This window comes from Tachyglossus aculeatus, chromosome 4 (assembly GCF_015852505.1).
Source record: "Tachyglossus aculeatus isolate mTacAcu1 chromosome 4, mTacAcu1.pri, whole genome shotgun sequence".
Taxonomy (NCBI): domain Eukaryota; kingdom Metazoa; phylum Chordata; class Mammalia; order Monotremata; family Tachyglossidae; genus Tachyglossus; species Tachyglossus aculeatus.
Window position 1 is genome coordinate 46034983 of NC_052069.1, and position 18586 is coordinate 46053568.

The 18586-nt window shown below is 41.9% G+C and overlaps 1 protein-coding gene across 8 annotated transcripts in view; it reads left to right on the forward strand.

The window, feature by feature from the left end:
* Nucleotides 1-18586, forward strand: part of BRDT (bromodomain testis associated) — a 79397-nt gene that overhangs the window by 19598 nt on the left and 41213 nt on the right. For 6 of the 8 annotated variants that reach the window (XM_038744864.1, XM_038744863.1, XM_038744869.1 and 3 more), the window contains 8 exons: nucleotides 3764-3936; nucleotides 5923-6276; nucleotides 7100-7228; nucleotides 8319-8498; nucleotides 14007-14182; nucleotides 14261-14550; nucleotides 14636-14749; nucleotides 14825-14944. In XM_038744864.1, coding sequence (XP_038600792.1) covers nucleotides 3764-3936; nucleotides 5923-6276; nucleotides 7100-7228; nucleotides 8319-8498; nucleotides 14007-14182; nucleotides 14261-14550; nucleotides 14636-14749; nucleotides 14825-14944 — 1536 coding nt within the window. The remainder of the gene's footprint in view (nucleotides 1-3763; nucleotides 3937-5922; nucleotides 6277-7099; nucleotides 7229-8318; nucleotides 8499-14006; nucleotides 14183-14260; nucleotides 14551-14635; nucleotides 14750-14824; nucleotides 14945-18586) is intronic. The other 2 variants (XM_038744868.1, XM_038744867.1) reach the window with 2 other exon arrangements.

The following is an 18586-nucleotide window of genomic DNA, read 5'->3' on the forward strand; positions in this document are numbered from 1 at the left end:
AAATTGCTTGCCTTGTTAGAGCCATCACATGAAGCCGTTTTTTGAAAATGTTAAGTGCCTATTATGTGTAAAACACTGTTCTAAGCACTGGGGAAGGTTCACATTAGGTCAGACCCAGTCCCTGTCCCACTCAAGACTAAGTACAAAGGAGAAGTAGTATTTAAATCCTCATTTTACAATTGAGGAAACTGAGGCACAAAGAAATGACTTGCCCAAGGTTACATAGCAAGCTGGGATTAGAATGCAGGTCTTCTGACTCCCGGGCCCCAACTCTTTCCACAGTGCTTAGTACAGTGCTCTGCACATAGTAAGCGCTCAATAAATACTAATTGAATGAATGCTTGCCAGAATTGATCATGTCTTAATTTTTATTCCTTGTTTAATTCTGACCTTATTTTTTTTTTTTTTAATTTCTCATTTTACCCTAACTGCTGTACCAAAGGGTGGCCACTCTTGACCTCAGGAGCAGTTTGTAGAGAGTATTTTTTTTTCCCGTCTTGCCACCGGGAGCCCATTTTATATTTTGGTCTTGTCTGTTCACCCCCAAGTGCAGGATTAGGGATTTAACAAGCAGCGACTGCTTGTTAAACTCTGACTGCTGACTAAAAGTGGTTTTGATATAGAATAATCTCATTTTATTGGACTCATTAATCTAGCCCCTGCCCCTAGTCAGGGCAATTTCTAACTTCTTCAGAGCAGTTTTTCCCAGTTTCTTATTGCCATGAATTACTAATTCATGAGAAGCAGCGTGGCTCAGTGGAAAGAGCCCGGGCTTTGGAGTCAGAGGTCATGGGTTCAAATTCCAGCTCCGCCACTTGTCAGCTGTGTGACCTTGGGCAAGTCACTTAATTTCTCTGGGCCTTAGTTCCCTCATCTATAAAATGGGGATTAAGACTGTGAGCCCCCCTTGGGACAACCTGATCAACTTGTAACCTCCCCAGCGCTTAGAACAGTGCTTTGCACATAGTAAGTGCTTAATAAATGCCATTATTATTATTATTATTATTATTATTATTATGATTGACTAATTCATGAGAAGCAGCGTGGCTCAGTGGAAAGAGCCCAGGCTTGGGAGTCAAAAGCCATGGGTTCTAATCCCAGCTCCACCACATGTCTGCTGTGTGACCTTGGGCAAGTCACTTAACTTCTCTGAGCCTACCTCATCTGTAAAATGGGGATTGACTGTGAGCCCCACGGGGGGCAACCTGATCGCCTTGTATCCCCCCCCAGCGCTTAGAACAGTGCTTTGCACATAGTAAGCACTTAACAAATGCCATTATTATTTATGGTGATGATTAATTCAAGAACCATATAGTTGCATCCCATACTTGGACGTTTCTTAGCTTAACATGGTCTTGCCGTGTCTCTCTTCAATTGTTCTGAATAAAATCATACTGCATTTAAAAACAAAACCCTTTCGGATAAACCGAACTAGAACAAAACGATTAAATTGACATTAAATACCAATTTTGCACAACTATATCATTCCTCAGAACTTTTATCTGTTTCATCCAAACCGCCACTACACTAATCCAAGCTCTTTTACTAACCTGCCTTGGCTATTGCATTAGCCTCCTCGTTGATTTCTGTGCCTCTTCTCTTCACACTCCAGCTCATACAGCCCGGATCATTTTCCGGACAAGTACCATTGTCCCTGTATCTCACTCCTCAGAAACCTCCAATGGTTGCCCACCCATTTCTGCATCAAACAGAAGCTCCTTACCATTGACTTGCAGTCCCTTAATCGGTCCTTCCCCTCCTACCTTACCTCCCTGATCTGCTACAATATAAGCTGCACGCTTTATTCCCCTAACACCAACCTGCTCACCATCCCTCGATCTCGTCTTCTTCGCTGCTGATCCCTTGCTCTGGAACTCCCTCCCCCTTCGTGTGACAGGCCACCACTCTCCCCACCTTCAAAGCCCTTCTAAAGTCGCATCTCCATGACACAGCATCTCCCCAGCATATCTGCGGCGTGACCTTGGGCAAGTCACTTAACTGCTCTGCGACTGTTACCTCATCGGGGATGAGTGCGAGCCCCATGTGGGACAGGGACTGTGTCCAACCTGTTGAACTTGTATCGTCCCCAGCGTTTAGAAGAGTGCTTGGCACATAGTAAGCATTTAAATATAATTGTTAGTAGTACTGTTATTATTATCTCCTCCAAGAGGTCTTTCTTAAGTCCTCATTTCCCCTACTCACTCTTCCTTCTGTCACCTCAGCACTTGGATCTGTACCCTTTAAGTACCTGATAGTCACCTCAGCCTCACAGTGTTTCTGCCGGATCAATCAAATGGTATTTATTGAGCTCTTAATGAGTACAGAGTGCTTAAGCGCTTGCTTGGGAGAGTACACTCCAGCAGAGCTGGTATATTTGTTCCCTGTCCACAAGATACTTACCCATCCATATACCTGCCATTTCCCCTACCTGTAACTTATTTTAATATCTCCCCCTCTAGACTTTAAGCTCCTTGTAGACAGGGATCGTGTCTACTAATTTGTGCAGTGCTCTGCACACAGTAAGCTCTCAAAAAATTCATTCATTCACGCAATCGTATTTATTGAGCGCTTACTGTGTGCAGAGCACTGCACTAAGCGTTTGGGAAGTACAAGTTGGCAATGTATAGAGACCGTCCCTGCCCAACAACGGGCTCACATGCTATTGATTTATGAGATCACCAATGACCTTCTTGCCGAATCTATATCCTACCCCTTCATTCATTCATTCATTCATTCAATTGTATTTACTGAGCGCTTACTGTGTGCAGAGCACTGTACTAAGCACTTGGGCAGTACAAGTTGGCAACATATAGAGAACGATCCCTACCCAACAACGGGCTCACATGCTATTGATTTCTGAAATCCCCGATGACCTTCTTGCCGAAACTATATCCTACCCCTTCATTCATTCAATTGTATTTATTGAGCGCTTACTGTGTGCAGAGCACTGTACTAAGCACTTGGGAAGTTAAAGTTGGCATCATATAGAGACGGTCCCTACCCAACAACGGGCTCATATGCAATTGATTTCTGAGATCACCAATGACCTTGCCGAATCTATATCCTACCCCTTCATTCATTCATTCATTCAGTTGTATTTATTGAGCGCTTACTGTGTGCAGAGCACTGTACTAAGCGCTTGGGAAGTACAAGTTGGCAACATATAGCGACGGTCCCTACCCAACAACGGGCTCACAGTCTAGAGTCAGCTTCTGACATTGTACCCCCCCAAAATGGGGTGATGACGAGATAACAGGAGGGGATCAAGAGATTGAGGGGGGACTGTTCAGGTTTGGGAGAGGAGGTTGTGGTCAGAGTGGGATTTCAAAACGAGATTACAGATTGTACAAGGACTAGAGATGAGATCAAGTGTCCAAGTTGGTGAGTAGGCAGAATTGAAGTGAGAGGAAGCAGGCGGGCTGATCGGAAACATCGACATGGATATTGAAGCCCCCAAGGATGAGTGTAGGGATGGAGAAGGGCATAAAATAACTCAGATTTGGAGGTAGGGCCTGGGGAGTGGTTAATGACAGGTGTCATTTGGAGCCATGCAAAGTTGGGTGGGGAGGGGCGGGGAATGGAATGAGTTTCAAGGGCAGAGAGGTTTGTTAGAGTTTTTGAACATTCTTAAAAAAACATTTGATTTCATTCAGTGATTTAAAAAAAAAAAAACAGTGAATATTGGCAGACATATTAGATGGAACAAGTGTCCAGAAAATAGATGTTTTAGACTTGATTTATTCTGGATTGAATTTTTTATTAGGCCCTGAACCGTCTTCAGCGGCAGCTCCCACCATTAAAGGAAAGTTATCCTCCCAAACGTCTGAAACAGCCGCTAAGCAGAAGGTGATGACCCCCTGTTTTCAAGGGGACGAGTCTCCTGTGCAGGTGGTTCAAGCAGGTTCACAAACCTCCGCAAACCAGTCGGTGATCCAAGTAAGTAATTTAGAGTATTTAACTTCATAAAACTGAAAGCAGCTCAGTCTTGGATGTCATAGTGTATTAATAATATTCAGTTCATTCATTCAATCGTATTTATTGAGCGCTTACTGGGTGCAGAGCACTGGACTGAGAGCTTGGGAAGTACAAGTTGGCAACATAATTCAATTCAAAGCAAGATCTAAAAGTTTTGCTTGCTTCACATTTTAAGGCTTAGAAAATGATGTAATTAAAGGATAGCCCTAAAAACTTTTAAGTCTTCACACACAGGTTTCCTAGCAAGTACTATCCTTTGCTGTTGACTGGGAAGAATAATAATGATTATTATTATATTATTAATATATTATTATTATCATTATATCATGATTATTAGTAGTATTGAAGCGCTTACTTTGTGCCACACACTGTACTAACGTGTGGGGCTCAGTCTCAATCCCCATTTTACAGATGAGGTAACTGAGGCACAGAGGTGAAGTGACTTGGCCGAGGTCACACAGCAGACAAGTGGCAGAGCCCGGAATTAGAACCCATGACCTTCTGAATCCCAGGCCCTTGCTCTATCCACTTTGCCATGCTGCTGAGCATGTGTAACAATGACTTACTACTTCCATAATTTTATATCCATCATCTACACAACTATCCGTGTGGAGTAGCGGGGTATAAAATTCCGGTCTGGTACTCTCTTCCAGCCTGATTTAGAGCACAGGCTTGGGAGTCAGCAGACCTGGGTTCCACAGCTTTCCTCTGTGTGGCCTTGCCTTATGGGCTGGGGTTGTGGCCACCAACTCTGTTGTAGTCTCTCCCCCCACGTGCTTAGTACAACGCCTTGCACAGGGTAGGCGCTCACTGAATGCCATTAATTGGACGAGTCACCTAATTTGCCTGTGCCTCAATTTCTTGATCTCTAAAAATGAGGATAAGATATTTGTCCTCTCTTGGGAGCCTCTGGTGGGAATATATATTATATATATATATATATATATATAAAATCTATATTATATGTACTACCCGTGTGCTTAGTATACTGCTTGGTACACATTGTTCTTTTTTTTTTTTCCCCCTCCTCCAGGAGGCCTCCCCATCCCCCCGCCTTACCTCCTTCGCCTCCCCACAGCACCTATATATGTATGTGTGTGTGTATATGTATGTGTGTGTGTATATGTATGTGTGTGTGTATATGTGTGTGTGTGTGTGTGTGTGTGTATATATGTAGGGGTGTGTGTGTGTGTGTGTGTGTGTGTATATGTAGGTGTGTGTGTAGGTGTGTGTGTATATGTAGGTGTGTGTGTGTATATGTAGGTGTGTGTGTAGGTGTGTGTGTGTATATGTAGGTGTGTGTATATGTATGTATGTGTGTGTATGTGTGTATATGTATGTGTGTATGTGTGTGTATGTGTATGTGTGTATATGTGTATATGTGTGTGTATATGTGTGTATGTGTGTGTGTGTACATGTGTGTGTATGCATGTGTGTATGTGTGTGTATATGTGTGTGTGCATGTGTGTATATGTGTGTGTGTGTGTGTGTTTGTACATATTTATTCCTCTATTTTACTTGTACATATTTATTCTTTTTATTTTATTTTGTTAATATGTTTTGGTTTGTGGTCTGTACATATTTATTACTCTATTTTACTTGTACATATTTACTATTCTATTTATTTTATGTTGTTAATATGTTTTGTTGTCTGTCTCCCCCTTCTAGACTGTGAGCCCGCTGTTGGGTAGGGACCGTCTCTATATGTTGCCAACTTGGACTTCCCAAGCGCTTAGCCCAGTGCTCTGCACACCGTAAGCGCTCAATAAATACAATTGAATGAGTGAATGAATACACAGGCAGTTAACTACCCCTTTTTTTTTTTTCTTTTGAGATGTTTAGGTAAAGATTGCCACGTACTTTAAACGGTTAATGTACTCATTTGCTCCATTTCAGGAAAAGCTTTAGTTTTGGTTTACCACGTGCCGCTTTTTTCCCCCCCACCAGGCTAAAAAAGGTGTGAAAAGGAAAGCAGACACCACAACTCCTACAACTTCAGTAGTTGCAGAAAGCAGTGAATCATCACCAAGCTTCACTGAACAAAAATGTGCTAAAATGCTTCCTACAAAAGAAAAAGTGACCCAGAATGTTTTGCCAGATTCTCAACAGCCTTGTAAGACGGTAAAGAACATTAAACTAACTGAGCAATTAAAACATTGCAATGAGATCCTTAAAGAATTGTTTTCAAAGAAACACCTGTCATATGCCTGGCCTTTTTATAAGCCTGTTGATGTTACAGCCTTGGGACTGCATAACTACTATGACATTGTTAAAAATCCTATGGATCTCGGAACTATTCAAGTAAGTAACAGGCCTCAATCCCTAGTTTGCTAAACTCGCAGCGTTTATTAATGACGTTTGTTTTTTTTTTTTGAACATATACCTTTGTGCTGTTTACTTAAACTGCAGTTTAACTTGATTTTTATTCCACGAATAGGGTTTTTTTGGGTTCTCCCCCCTCCCAACTTAGTTTGGACATTTTGATTTGAAAATGATTAGCTCTGTTTAAAATGTGAGTATTGAAATGATTATGCTTTTCATATGAAGTTAGTTGCATGTATTGGTGTAGGCAACGTCTTTGAACTATGTTTGTCTTCACAAAGTATATTTGATTCAAGCCAACAAAGTTTTTTTTTTGGCTTCCTATTTTATAGTTTAGTGCCTTTTAATTATCTGGCTTTACAACTTGCGTGGCCTATCCTAGATTATAATATTGGCTGTGATTTAAGAAAGAGGATTTCCCCTCTCATTTTAATTAAACATAATTCCAGGAGCAAGTATTTTGCTTGTCACTGAACTCTAATATGCCCACCGACACTCTGCCACCTTCGCATCTCTTGAATTTATTTTCTGAGCAGTGGTTACGCTGGTTAGATTCCCTTTCTTTCCTTAGTTTAGCCCACTGCTAACTGTAAACTTTTGGTGGGAAAACTTCCTTCAAATGGTGAACATATAGCAATGGCTCGTTCCTTATCAAAATACCGCTGTTCAGACTCACGCTTAGTGGAAAATTAGTGTGGTAATCTTGATCTGCTTGAAAGTGTGCTTTTTCTTCCGGTTTATATTGACAAACTGGAAGCATTGGATGAATCCTTAAAGCTGCTTAATTTTTTTCTTTTAATAGAAGAAAATGAACAACCAAGACTATAAGGATGCACATGAATTTGCTGCAGATGTCAGATTAATGTTTATGAATTGCTATAAATATAATCCCCCTGATCACGAGATAGTAGGAATGGCAAGAATGCTTCAGGTGAGGTGTCACATCTAGAAACATGGTTTGCTTGCAGTAATACTTTGTGCGTCGCTACTAGATGCAGTGTCATTGGATCTGGTCACCTGTGTCGAGGCCACTGGATTAAGTCCTTGGAAGAGTACTGTAGAGATTTATTCAGTCATTCAATCGTATTTATTGAGCGCTTACTGTGTGCAGAGCACTGTACTAAGCACTTGGGAAGTACAAGTTGGCAACATATGCGAAACATGATACTGGTTTTCAAGAGACTTGGTTTAACAGGGCAGATATAAAATAGCTTGGGTGGCAGGGAAAACAATATAGTTGAATAAACAAGTACTTAAATAGTAGAATACATATAGTCTTAAGAGCTGAGGTAGTAATGAGGAGTATATGACCCTGGAGGAGGTGAAATTTCAGGATGACTTGGAAGATGTTGGGGCCGGGGAGCGATGGAAGCTGAGTTCCTTAAAGCCAATAGTCAGGAGTTTTTGCTTACTTTAATAACAATAATAATAATAATAATAGTGGTATTTGTTAAGCGTTTACTTTGTGCCAAGCACTGTTCTAAGCACTGGGGTAGATACAAGGTAATCAGGTTGTCCCACGAGGGGCTCGTAGCCTTATTCCCCATTTTACAGATGAGGTAACTAAGGCACAGAGAAATTGCCCAAGGTCACACAGCAGACAAGTGGCGGAGCCGGGATTAGAACTCATGACCTCTGACTCCTAAGCCTGGGCTCTTTCCACAAAGCCACGCTGCTTTAATGCCTATGTTGATGGGTGAGACACATGTTAATCAAGGAAAGCTTCCAGTGGGTGGGTTACAGACAAAAGGCAGGAGGTGATTTTGATGAAGATGGGTGTGGGGTGAATACTCCTAGCTGGTGAGAGAAATAACTCAATTCTAGGCTTCAAAACTATTAAAATATATATATATATAAATATATATATATATATATATATATAAAATATGTATACACACACCCCACCCAAAAAGTTAAACTTCTTATTAACTAATGTGAAATTAATTTTCAAGACGAGTTAATGTAGTTATCCTTCCAGTGAGCTTTTTTCTTTCTTTCTTTTTTTTTTTTTGTTATTCTAGGATGTGTTCGAGATGCAGTTTGCCAAGATTCCAGACGAACCTTCAGACAGCATGCCTCTGTATTACATCAAAACAGACGCATCAGAAAGAGAAAGTAGTAGTGATACGTCCTCAGAAGAGGACTCCTCTGAAGACTCAGAAGATGAGCGAGTACAGCACCTTACAAAGCTTCAGGAGCAAGTATGTCTCCATTTTCTATCCATTCATTCATTCAATCAATCAATCGTATTTATTGAGCACTTACTGTGTGCAGAGCACTGTACTAAGCGCTTGGGAAGTACAAATTGGCAACATATAGAGGCAGTCCCTATCCAACAGTGGGCTGACAGTCTGAAAGGGGGAGACAGAGAACAAAACCAAACATACTAACAAAATAAAATAAATAGAATAGATATGTACAAGTAAAATAGAGTAATAAATATGTACTAACATATATACATATATTCATTCGTATTGAGCGCTTACTGTGTGCAGAGCACTGTACTAAGCACTTGGGAGCGTTTTTGTTCTGTTGTCTCTCTTCTAGACTGTGAGCCCATTTTTCGGTAGGAATTGTCTCTTTGTTGCGAATTGTACTTTCCAAGAGCTTAGTACAGTGCTCTGCACACAGTTAGTGCTCAATAAATACGATTGAATGAATGAATGAAGTGCAGTATAACAAAATTGATAAGACATGTTCTCCGCTTTCAGTCTAGAGGGGGAGACAGACATTAATAATAAATTACAAATATGTACGTAAGTACTGTGGGACTGTTGAAGCCAGTAGAACTCATACCCATTACGCTTGATGGTGAAAGTGGCCTGTAGCCTGCACTGTTCTGACTTGAAATTGAAGATGGCTTTCTAGCGTTTCTATCAGACACTTACTACCCAAGTCTGCTGCTAAAACGTATAAGTAGCCCTGAAAACGTATTAAAATGCTGGAGATTTTTGTCCACATTTTCACTGCCAAAGTAAACTTACTTCGCCCTAGGACTCTGTTCTAATTCGGCCGCAGTCTCCGGACAGGGGTACGTACTGAGTGTTTGTTCTGTGCACAATACAACTAAGCTCTTGGATCATCATCAATCATATTTATTGAGCGCTTACTATGTGCAGAGCACTGTACTAAGCGCTTGGGAAGTACAAATTGGCAACATATAGAGACAGTCCCTACCCAACATTGGGCTCACAGTCTAAAAGGGGGAGACAAATGATGAATATAGTAGAGTAAATAGACATTTCTGCCTTCAAGATAAGCAAGGAGACATTAAGTAAATTATAGGTAGGGGAAGCAACTGAGCATAAAGATCTCTACTGTAGGGTGCAGGGCTGTGGGGTGGGGGTGAGGACTGTAGTGCATGGGTGCTGCAATAGGTTGGAGAGATGAGATTAGTCATGGAAGGCTGCCTGGAGAAGATGGGATTTAACCTTGATTGGGAGAGGGATCTGTCAGGTGAAGGGAGCGGTTGTAAACGTAAAGTTGGTGGCAAGATGATGATGGTATCGAAGTGCTTACTATGTGCCAGTCACCGTTCTAAGCGCTGAGTTGACTGAGGCACGGCGAATATGTTAGCATAAAGGAGGAAGATATTGGGGATGAGTTGTAGTGGGAAGGGAGCCAAGATGTGGTGTGGTGAATTGTCAGACACTGCCGTTGCCCATTAAATTAACTTGTACTTCCCAAGCGCTTGGTACAGTGCTCTGCACACAGTAGGCGCTCAATAAATACGATTGATGATGATTAAATTCCCTTCAAAGCCCTACTGAGAGCTCCCCTCCTTCCTCTCCCCCTCCTCCCCCTCCCCATCTCCCCTGCCTTACCTCCTTCCCCTCCCCACAGCACCTGTATATATGTTTGTACATATTTATTACTCTATTTTACTTGTACGTATTTATTTTATTTTGTTAATATGTTTTGTTTTGTTGTCTGTCTCCCCCTTCTAGACTATGAGCCCGTTGCTGGGTAGGAACCGTCTCTGTATGTTGCCGACTTGTACTTCCCAAGCGCATAGCACAGTGCTCTGCACACGGCGCTCAATAAATACGATTGAATAAATGAATGAATCTGTAATTACGCATCTCCTGAGACATTTGGGTACTAGCATTCTAAGCCAGTTGCAGTTATGTGCAAGTCTTTGCCTTCTGTTGCTTTCTCCTACCTGTAACTTATTTTAGTGTTTGTCTTCCGTGCCAGATCCCCCCATCTTACCTCCTTCCCTTCCCCACAGCACCTGTATATATGTATATATGTTTGTACATATTTATTGCTCTATTTATTTATTTATTTATTTTACTTGTACATATCTATTCTATTTATTTTATTTTGTTAGTATGTTCGGTTTTGTTGTCTGTCTCCCCCTTTTAGACTGTGAGCCCACTGTTGGGTAGGGACTGTCTCTATATGTTGCCAATTTGTACTTCCCAAGCGCTTAGTACAGTGCTCTGCACATAGTAAGCGCTCAATAAATGCGATTGATGATGATGATGAAAGCAGGTATAATATCTAACGATTGTATTCTCCCAAGAACTTAGCACAGTGCTCTGCTCAGAGTTAGCGCTCAATAAATAATATTGATAGATCTAAAAGGGTGTACTCATATCTTAGACAGGGCTCTTGTCCTTAGAAATACCAGGAATATTCTCTGAATTTAAATGATATGAATGAAAAATACCTAATCAGAATGCCCCAGAAGTAAGGCAGGTCCACAGATTTTAGAGCTAATCAGTCTATCAATTGTATTTATTGAGCGCTTACTGTGTGCAAAGCACTGTACAATGTAGCAGAGTTGGCAGACAGGTTTCCAGCCTGCAACAGTCTAGAAGGGGAGACAGACCATATAAATTAATGACAGATATGAACATAAGGGCTATGGGGCTGAGGGAGGGGTTAATATTCAAGTGTAAGGGTGATGCAAAAGGGAGTGGGAGTAGAGGAAATGAGGGTCTAGTTGGGGAAGGCCTCTTGGAGATGTGCTTTAGCCAAGACTTTGACGGAAAGGAGAGTGAGTGTCAGATATAGGATGGGCTTTCCAAGTCCGAGGCAGGAGGTCAGCAGGGAGATGAGATCAAAGCAGGGAGGTCACAGCAAGGAGGCTGACACGGTAATAAAGGCGGGTTTGGATAAATTCTTGGATTAATATAGCAGCTTGGAAAGTGTGGATTTTAACAGTGTTGTGAAGGTTGAACCCAATAAGATTTGGTGACAGATGGGTTTATGTGGGTTGAAGGAGAGATGAGGCAGGGTTACAGGCTGGCGAGGCAGGGAAGATGGCGGGGCCGTCTACAGTGATGGGGAAAGTCAAGGACACCCAGAAAGTGCTCAATAAATACGACTGAATGAAAGGAGAGGACTGGATTTGGGTGGGAAGGTAAGGAGGTCTGTTTTGGACAGGTGAAGTTTGAGGGTTCAGTAGGAAGTAGGGCTCCCTTCAAAGCCCTACTGAGAGCTCACCTCCTCCAGGAGGCCTTCCCAGACTGAGCCCCTTCTTTCCTCTCCCCCCCCATCCCCCTGCTTTACCTCCTTCCCCTCCCCACAGCACCTGTATATATGTATATATGTTTGTACGTATTTATTACTCTTATTTATTTTATTTGTACATATTTATTCTATTTATTTTCTTTTGTTAATATGTTTTGTTTTGTTGTCTTTCTCCCCCCTTCTAGACTGTGAGCCCGCTGTTGGGTAGGGACCGTCTCTATATGTTGCCGACTTGTACTTCCCAAGTGCTTAGTACAGTGCTCTGCACACAGCGCTCAGTAAATACGATTGAATGAATGAATAGGGCATCCAAGTAGAGATACCCTGAAGGCAGGAGGAAACAAGGGAAGAAAAGGAGAAAGCTTGTGGTGGGCAGGGAATGTATCTACCAACTCTATTGTACTCTCCCAAATGCTTAGTACTGTGCTCTGCACTTCATAAGCACCCAAATACGATGGTTTGATCAGGGCTGGAGATGTAGATTTGGGAACGATCTGCACAGAGATGGTAGTTGAGGCCACGGGAGCCAGTGAGTTGTTCAAAGGAGAGGGTGTAGATAGAGGATATGTAGATAGAGAAAGGAGCGAAGAACAGAGCCTTGAGGAACTCCCAGAGTTAGCGGGTGGGAGGTAGAGGAGGAATCTGCGAAAGAATGAGCCACCAGAGAGGTAGGCTAGAACCAGGAAAGGACGGTGGCCGTGAAGCCAAGGTTAGATAATGTCTCAATCAATCAATCAATCATATTTATTGAGCGCTTACTGTGTGCAGAGCACTGTACTAAGCGCTTGGGAAGTACAAGATGGCAACATCTACAGTGTCGAAGGCAGTGGACAGGTTAAGAAGGATCAGGAAGGAGTAGAGGCTGTTGGATTTAGCAAGAAGGAGATCACTGGTGACCTTTTTGAGAGGGCAGTTTCCGTCGAGTGAAGCGAACAGAAGGGGGTCAAGATGAGGTGTGTAGACAACTCACTCGAGTTTGGAGAGGAATGCTAGGAGAGAGATGGAGTGAGAACCGGAGGGAACCGTGGGGTTATAGGAGGTGGTTTTAGGACGGGGTTACGTGAGCACGTTTGAAAGCAGTGGGGAAGAATCCACTGGAGAGCGAAGTTCATTCATTAAGTTGTATTTATTGAGTGCTTACTGTGTGCAGAGCACTGTACTAAGCGCTTGGGAAGTCCAAGTTGGCAACATATAGAGACGGTCCCGACCCAACAGCGGGCTCACAGTCTAGAAGGGGGAGACAGGCGACAAAACATATTAACAAAATAGAATAAATAGAATAGTAAATATGTCCAAGTAAAATAAATAAATAGAGTAATAAATACGTACAAACATATATACAGGTGCTGAGAGAAAGGGAAGGAGGTAAGGTGGGGGGATGGGGAGAGGGAGAAGGGGGAGAGGAAGGAGAGGGCTCAGTCTGGGCTCAGTCTGTCAGAAGTTGACAAGTTGAAGTTGGGCAGGGAAGGGGCAAGTATTTTTTGATAATCGTATTTATTGAGCGCTTACTGTGTGCAGAGCACTGTACTTAAGCACTTGGGAAGTACAAGTTGGCAACTTGGTGCAGAGGGATGGGGTTGGAGGTGCAGGTGGAGGGAGTAGAATTTGGAAAAGGCGGCAGAGCTCTTGAGATACTGCTGGGGGGAAAAATGGGAGAGTAGAAGAGGCAGGAGGTGGGAGAACTGGAAAGGAGCACACCCGATGGATTCAGTGTTCTCAAAGTATGTTGGCCAGGTCATTAGGGGCAAGAGATGGGGGATGGCAGAGGGATAGGGTGTTGGAGGAGTGAGTTAAATGTCTGAAATTGCCGGCAAGGGCATTGAGCATGGCATTCAATAAGGATGGAGACGTAACCTTGCCAGGTGGAGGATAATGATATAAAGTCTGCAAATTGAGGACTATAACAAATACGTTGTAGTAAAGTGCTGACTGCTTATGGTGTGCAAAGAACTGAATTCAGTGCTGGGAAACAATAAGTCTCAATCAATCTATCGTATTGAGCGCCTACTGTGTGCAGAGCACTGTACTAAGCGCTTGGGAAGTACAAGTTGGCAACATATAGAGACAGTCCCTACCCAACAGTGGGCTCACAGTCTCGAAAAGGAGACTTAAGGTGTCTGGTTAATGCTTAGTTTCACAGAACATTCACCAACCACTTCTAGTAGTGGTCTCTTTCCCAATAAGGTGCTTAAACTCTATCATCCTATTTGTATTTCTTCTCGTGGCAGCTTAAAGCTGTTCATCAACAGCTGGAGGTTCTGTCTCACACTCCTTTTTGTAAACTGAAGAAAAGGAATGGCAAACCTAAAGGGGGGAGCAGGAAGATGAAGAATACGTGTGAAAGCAATTGCGCGATTCAAAGGAAAAAGCTGAAGCAAATGAAGCTAAAGAAGTCTAATTACAAGTAAGTTGCTCCTGTAATGTGACTGGACAGTGCTTTTTTTAAAGAGACTTGTTAAGTATAAATACATTTCCTTTGCAGTCCACCGACAAAGGCCAGTCGGCCGGTATTGACCTATAAATCTGAAGAGGAGGATAATTCTAAGCCTATGAGCTATGATGAAAAAAGGCAGTTAAGTTTGGATATCAACAAACTCCCTGGAGACAAGCTTGGGCGAGTTGTTCATATCATTCAGTCAAGAGAACCGTCGTTGAGAAACTCAGATCCTGACGAAATAGAAATAGACTTTGAAACGTTACAACCATCAACCCTGAGAGAATTACAGAAGTATGTTCTGGCATGTTTAAGAAAAAGACCAAGAAAGCTCTGTGGTACGTAGATGGGTACAGAATAACGATTAAGCGCGTTCTTGTGTCGACTTTTGGTTATGCTCACTTTTTGTCCTAAATCATGCAGCTAAGAAAATAATGAAATCCAAAGAAGAACTTCACTCACAGAAAAAGCAGGAATTGGAAAAGAGGTTACTGGATGTCAGTAGCCAGCCAAATGCTAGGAAGCCTCAAATAAAATGTAGGTGACTGTCATCCAGTGTTAATAGGCCATTTTAATTGTGTTAGCATTTTAATGCTTCTCTCTATTTTGCAGCTGAGGACACAGCCCTACACACAACTGTAACCCGATTAAGTGAAACAAGCAGCAGCTCTTCTGATTCTGGAAGCTCTAGCAGTGATTCTAGCTCCTCAGAGAGCAGTGATTCAGAATCAGGTTAGACGTCCTCTACGCTACATACCTGTATCGGTGGGGAGTCTTGCCGTTTGAAATTATGGGATTGGTACTTGCAAAGAATATTTCAGAGCTCTGTCGTGACTGGGAAATGGTAATTGGTTTAATGCCAAACAAATTTACTAATTTGCCGACTCAGTCTTCTCAGGCTGTAAACCGTATCGTTAACAAAAAAGTGCCTATCTATATGTATTCATAGATACATATATACACTTTTTTTCTTACCTATAGAATATTGTGGTAACCCCACTGTGAGGTGAGGAATGTCTACAATACCGGACTGGAGATCGTATCGTGAGCTATATGAAGTTGAGATTTTTAGAATGACTGGTGAAAACTCTGGGGCAGTGCTCAAAAGAATTAAAAAAAAAACTGAGTAGGATAAAATTAGGGTTTTTCACATTTTTTCACATTGTGAAGTTTATATTTTATGCAGTTAAAAAGGACCCTTCCTTAGTTTTCTAGAAGCTAGTTAATGGTAGAAATAATAAACACATTGCATTTTCGAGTTTTGATTTAGTGTGCTCTTAATAGAATAGTGTTTTGGGTGGAAAAATCAGCCTCTTCTGCTCTAGGAAGCAAGCTTATTGCCACCATTTCTTTTTCCCTAAAACTTGGTATTTTCATTGCAAAGATTTATGTTGTCATATTCTCCAATCAAAAGTGTAGTATACTGAATATACTTGTGCCACTCTGATAAAGAGCGTGACTTGGGTGTCATGTATCAATTCTACTTACGAATGTGTGTCCCCTTGTTCCATACCCACTTGGATTACCTGTCCCAGCCTCAAAGTGAACGTGATCAGAACTCATGACTTTAGCTACCGACTATAATTTTGAGCAGTAATGTTCCTCTGGGTTTAAAGCAAGTGCCTTTTCCCTTGTTCATTTAATCTTTTTGTCCTAATCACGGCCTTCACCATTAAACATGACTAAAGCATGTTATGAATGGGGGGTGGAGGGAAGCGCTAATATACCTCCAGAGTGTGAAGTCCCAGGGCATGTATATTTTCTCTGCCCTGGAAGGTTTTCTTACCTTTAAACAACTTGTTCCTTTTTCAGTTTTGCTCTGCGGTTCTTGTTCTTTGTGGTACGTGAGGGGGAAGGTAAGAGCAGCCTGGGGCTTTGAGCCAGGGTCAGCTTAACTGTGGCCCTTTTGCCTCTTAACTTCACAAAGCTCGGTCCCCACAGAAAAATCATCCGTGGGGGAGGGAGGACTAGGCAGATTGAGGGAAGGGAGCAGTCTTTAGCTCCATACCCAGAAACTGGTGACACCAGGATTTTAACTGAGCTCTCAGCGGTATAAAAGGGGAGCCGGCAAGAGGGGGTTCACTCCATTCCCCCCAACCCTTCCCGTGCCTGAGCAACTCCTGTTGGCCCCATCCTGGCTCTCATTCCAATGCAACGCCGATAAAAAATTGCTTCTTCGCATTCTGTCACATTTCCAAAGACTTGGTTTAACTTTCAGACCCTTTAACCTTTAAACGTTGTCCTAAAAATTTAATATAGCACTGCTCTCTAACTCTAGGTGGTTTTACAATGCGTATTTCCCACGATTACCCTAACCGAAACTCTTGGCCATATACTTAACTTGTATTGAGCTTTTCACTTTGTAGTTGAAACAGTGTCATTCTAACAAGTGAGAAAGTTGATGCAGGGCTCACTGCTACTGTAAGTTGTTCTTTTAACTTATTTTTTGAAGCATCTTATTAAAGTCGTGATTTGTTCAAAGCTGCCTTCGGTATTTTAATAGTCCTTGTAATAAAGTATTTGTAGTTTACCCTGTATTGGATGTGTAATAAAAAGATGGTTATTACCTTTTACCATAAAGCACCCTGTCTGTTCATTTAAGTTGAAATTATTTCCTGGAAGAGTTGCACAGAAACTTAATTCTTGTGAGCGTTATTTTAAATGCCATTCCTGTTAACTAAGTTTTCAATATAAAGGTTTCAGACCTTTCAAACACCCTCCCCCATCCACCAGTTCCCTGTCAATTTAATCTAGCTGTGGTTCTAACTCGGGAAAGAATCAGAAAATCTCTGCAATTTTTGCCAGGGGGTGGGAGGGCGGGGAGGGGAGCGGAGAGGATGGCTTACCTATAGAAGGTTTTGGCGTTGACTCTTTTTTTTTTTATTTTTTGGGTTTTTTTTATTTTAAATTGACCTCACTGTGAAGCTAGGAATGTCTCCAGGACAGACTGTGCCCCCTCCTTTCTCTCCCTCTCCTCCCCTTCCCCATCCCCCAGCCTTACCTCCTTCCCATCCCCACAGCACCTGTATATATGTATATATGTTTGTACATATTTATTACTCTATTTTACTTGTACATATTTATTCCGTTTATTTTACTTTGTTAATATGTTTTGTTTTGTCTGTCTGCCCCTTCTAGACTGTGAGCCCGCTGTTGGGTAGGGACCGTGTCTATATGTTGCCAACTTGGACTTCCCAAGCGCTTAGTCCAGTGCTCTGCACACAGTAAGCGCTCAGTAAATACGATTGAATGAATGAATGTTGCCAATTTGTACTTCCAGTGCTCTGCACACAGTAAGCGCTCAATAAATACGATTGAATGAATGAATGACAGTATTGTGGGCTAAGTGCAAGAATAGAAGGAAAATAGTTTCCTCAGACCACGTTGCAGCTGCAGTTTTATCATTTTAAGTACTTTCATTCAATCGTATTTGCATACTGTGTGCAGAGCATTGTACTAAGCGCTTGGGAAGTACAAGTTGGCAACATACAGAGATGGTCCCTACCCAAAAACGGGCTCACAGTCTAACTTCTGTGAAATCTAATGACCATTTTGCCCAGCGTCTATCAGCATTTAAAACAGCAGCCGTCACGTTTGCATTCCCATTTTGACAATCAGGACTCTTTGCCACTCTTAACTACTGGGAGCTGAGGTTCCTTTTGTAACTTTCATGTTGGTGGTGAGTGAATGCATTACCACTTTTTAATTTTTTTTAATTTCTTCAATTAAGGAACTAGCTTAGTCTTCTCTTTTTAAAGTAATCCCTACTCTTTTTCGGTAAATACGTCATGTTTTGTACCTGTATTGGTTATCATAGGGGCATGACAATTCCTTCTAACAACTAGATCCTATTTAGCTTTCTAAATATTTAATGACCAACTCTTCACCATTCTTGTAAACGTGATCACAAACGTCTTAGTTCTTTCCAAGTCTTCATCAAATGCTGTATCACATTGCCAAACAACGCCTTCAGATAGGGACAACACCTTCAGATAGGGTCTCTAGATGTGCTAGGGGTGAACACTACTTGGCTATTGATTACATAAAATAAACGGCCAAAACTGTTGATTGAAATCTGCAAAAACCGACAACTGACTTTAAGCAGTGAGCTCACATCTACTAATGTTCATAGATTTCAAGCAAATTTGTATGTAAGGAAAATTTTAACTCTGTCAACGTATGTACTATTAAGGTATAACGAATCAGTGTTGACTTGTAAGTTCCTTATGGACAGGGATTGTCTCCCAGCTCGTATATTGTACTCTTCCGAGGACTTTTAGTACGGTGCTCTGCACATGGAGTTCAAATGTGGTTGAGTGTTTAACACTGTGCTGAGCACTTGGGAGAGTACAGTGCAACAAAGTTGGTTTTTTA